The sequence below is a fragment of the Oncorhynchus kisutch genome, linkage group LG15, assembly GCF_002021735.2.
Source record: "Oncorhynchus kisutch isolate 150728-3 linkage group LG15, Okis_V2, whole genome shotgun sequence".
Lineage (NCBI taxonomy): Eukaryota > Metazoa > Chordata > Actinopteri > Salmoniformes > Salmonidae > Oncorhynchus > Oncorhynchus kisutch.
The window spans coordinates 74,824,673-74,826,631 of NC_034188.2; the positions used below are offsets into that span (position 1 = coordinate 74,824,673).

The following is a 1,959-nucleotide window of genomic DNA, read 5'->3' on the forward strand; positions in this document are numbered from 1 at the left end:
TTTAATGTTGTATAACGAGAGGGTCACCTAGGACTCGTTAGCCTGATGTTAATTAGTGGTTTTTTTCATAGGTGATTAAAGAAAGATTTCCACTGTTTGCTCTGGGCACCGAGACGTGACTAAGACTATAATTTTAAAGTGGTCAATACAATTTTATTCTGATTAACCTTTATTTAACCAGGTGAATTAGTTAGGAACAAATTCCACATAGCAACAAGATGTGTGCATTGTGTTTATTGAAAAAATTGAATAACTCACTTTTTCAAAGTTGCTTGCATTATTTTTTTATGCAATGTATGTTTCTGTTTGATAATGTAAAGTAATATGTGTAAATGGCAGATTGTAAGTAGACATATGGAGTATGAGATTTGATGTGTGGGATCTTTATTTCCTGTTGTAAGAGTTAGATTTCCTGTGTCATGGCTGCCTTGGCCTCATCTCCCTGGCACTCGGTGTTCACCTGGGAACAATGACAACATGAACAAGTTAGTTGTTAGTAATACTCATGTATATCAAAATAGGATTGGGCTCACAGTCAGTCAGTGAATGTCATTGGTCATGTAATACCACACTCACTCTGTAGGAGGAGCTCCACTCCCCGGCCCCGTTGCTGTTGACAGAGCGTGCCCGGAACAGGTAGTGTGTGTTTAGGCAGAGCCCGGCCGTCTGCAGGTTGCATGTCTTCAGCCCCACCAGGACCACTCCCTTCCCCTCCTCCATGGCCATCCCCACGGTAACAGCATCCTGGAAGTGGATGTCAAAGGTCTCCACCTCTTCACCCATGGGCAGCATCCAGAAGATCTACACAGACAGATAGATAACTATCATCATATTGGATAACGTCTACATAGATATAAAACAATACATTTGAAGTTTAATTCCTGAATAAGTCCATAGTTGCTGTTTAACTGTACCTCCACAGTGGCTCCACTGACGATGTGCTGGTAGATGATGGGGGGCCTGGGCAGCAGATAGCGTTCCTTATCGCTGCAGTCCCCAGCTGACAGGCCCAGCTGTTCCTCCATCACCAGCTTCCTGTGGCTCCTGGGGGTCCGGGGGCTTCGGGGTGAGTCCGCCAGGGAGCGGTGGGGGGTCCCTGGGCATGACGGCAGCTGCACCACCTCGCAGCACCCCTCCAAAACGTCTGCCTCCATGCTGGTCGCCACAGAAACCACTGCAGCCACTTCGGGGCTCTTCCAGTGGAGGTGGGTCCCCAGCAGGGCCTGCAGGTCCCTAAAGAGGGCATCAAAGTCCATCTTCACCCCCTTGAAGGGCTCCCCCTCCTGGAGAGTCAGGGCAGGGCGATGAATGTCCCCGTTGACCCTCTGCAGCCGCTGGGTCAGAGCCATGGCCCCGGTCAGGAAGGCCACGGTGTTGGGCTCCAGAAGGGCCTGTTCAGAGATCATCTCCAGCCCAGTCAGGGAGCCCAGGAGTGGGGCAGAGGTCTGGAGGAAGTCAATGGCTCCGCTGCAGGTGCTGGAGGTCAGGTTGTCCAGGTGTGAGAGCAGCAATGCCTCCTGGTCTAGCAGGACATTATGGAGAGACAGGAAGCCCTCTCGTACACGGCGTCTTAGCTCGGTGCCGTCGGAGTCCGTCCGGGCCCTCAACTGGTCCATGAACACCATGTCAGCTTCACACTGGGACTTCACTACAGCCACATGACGGGTGCAGCAATAAACATCTGATACAAACTTACATTTCTGTATGAACTTTTAATGAATTAACTTTGAGTTTACTCTGCTGCAAGTAATCTGTTTGACATAATATTCCCTCTAAGCTGTGCACGTGCGTCGGCATGCAGCTCCCCTCAGATGGCCGGGCAGAAGAAATATCAGCCCATGCAGAGAAGAATGAGTTTGAACTTCACTCAACTTCCTAGTTTTTCCCTTTAGTTAACACTATCCACGTTTCACTATACTGTGGGAAATTGTGCTCAAATCAATACAATATTAGCCACAT

General features: G+C 49.1%; 1 protein-coding gene across 1 annotated transcript; it reads right to left on the bottom strand.

The window, feature by feature from the left end:
- Positions 1–220: 220 nt before the first annotated feature.
- LOC109881220 (uncharacterized) lies at positions 221–1,643 on the bottom strand. The gene is made up of 3 exons (XM_031789420.1): positions 915–1,643; positions 577–801; positions 221–460 (listed from the first exon to the last, which is right to left on the bottom strand). The coding sequence occupies exons 1-3, from the start codon at positions 1,623–1,625 to the stop codon at positions 404–406; spliced, it is 993 nt and encodes a 330-aa protein (XP_031645280.1). The 5' UTR covers positions 1,626–1,643; the 3' UTR covers positions 221–403.
- Between the last annotated feature and the right edge of the window lie 316 nt (positions 1,644–1,959).

What these genes read in the sequence shown, in the direction of transcription:
- LOC109881220 (XM_031789420.1), bottom strand. Translation starts at nt 1,625, where the DNA reads ATGGTGTTCATGGACCAGTTGAGGGCCCGGACGGACTCCGACGGCACC. An exon ending in TCAGTGGAGCCACTGTGGAG is followed by an intron (nt 802 to 914) that starts GTACAGTTAAAC and finishes CTGTCTGTGTAG; the next exon opens with ATCTTCTGGATGCTGCCCAT. An exon ending in AGTGGAGCTCCTCCTACAGA is followed by an intron (nt 461 to 576) that starts GTGAGTGTGGTA and finishes CATTGTTCCCAG; the next exon opens with GTGAACACCGAGTGCCAGGG.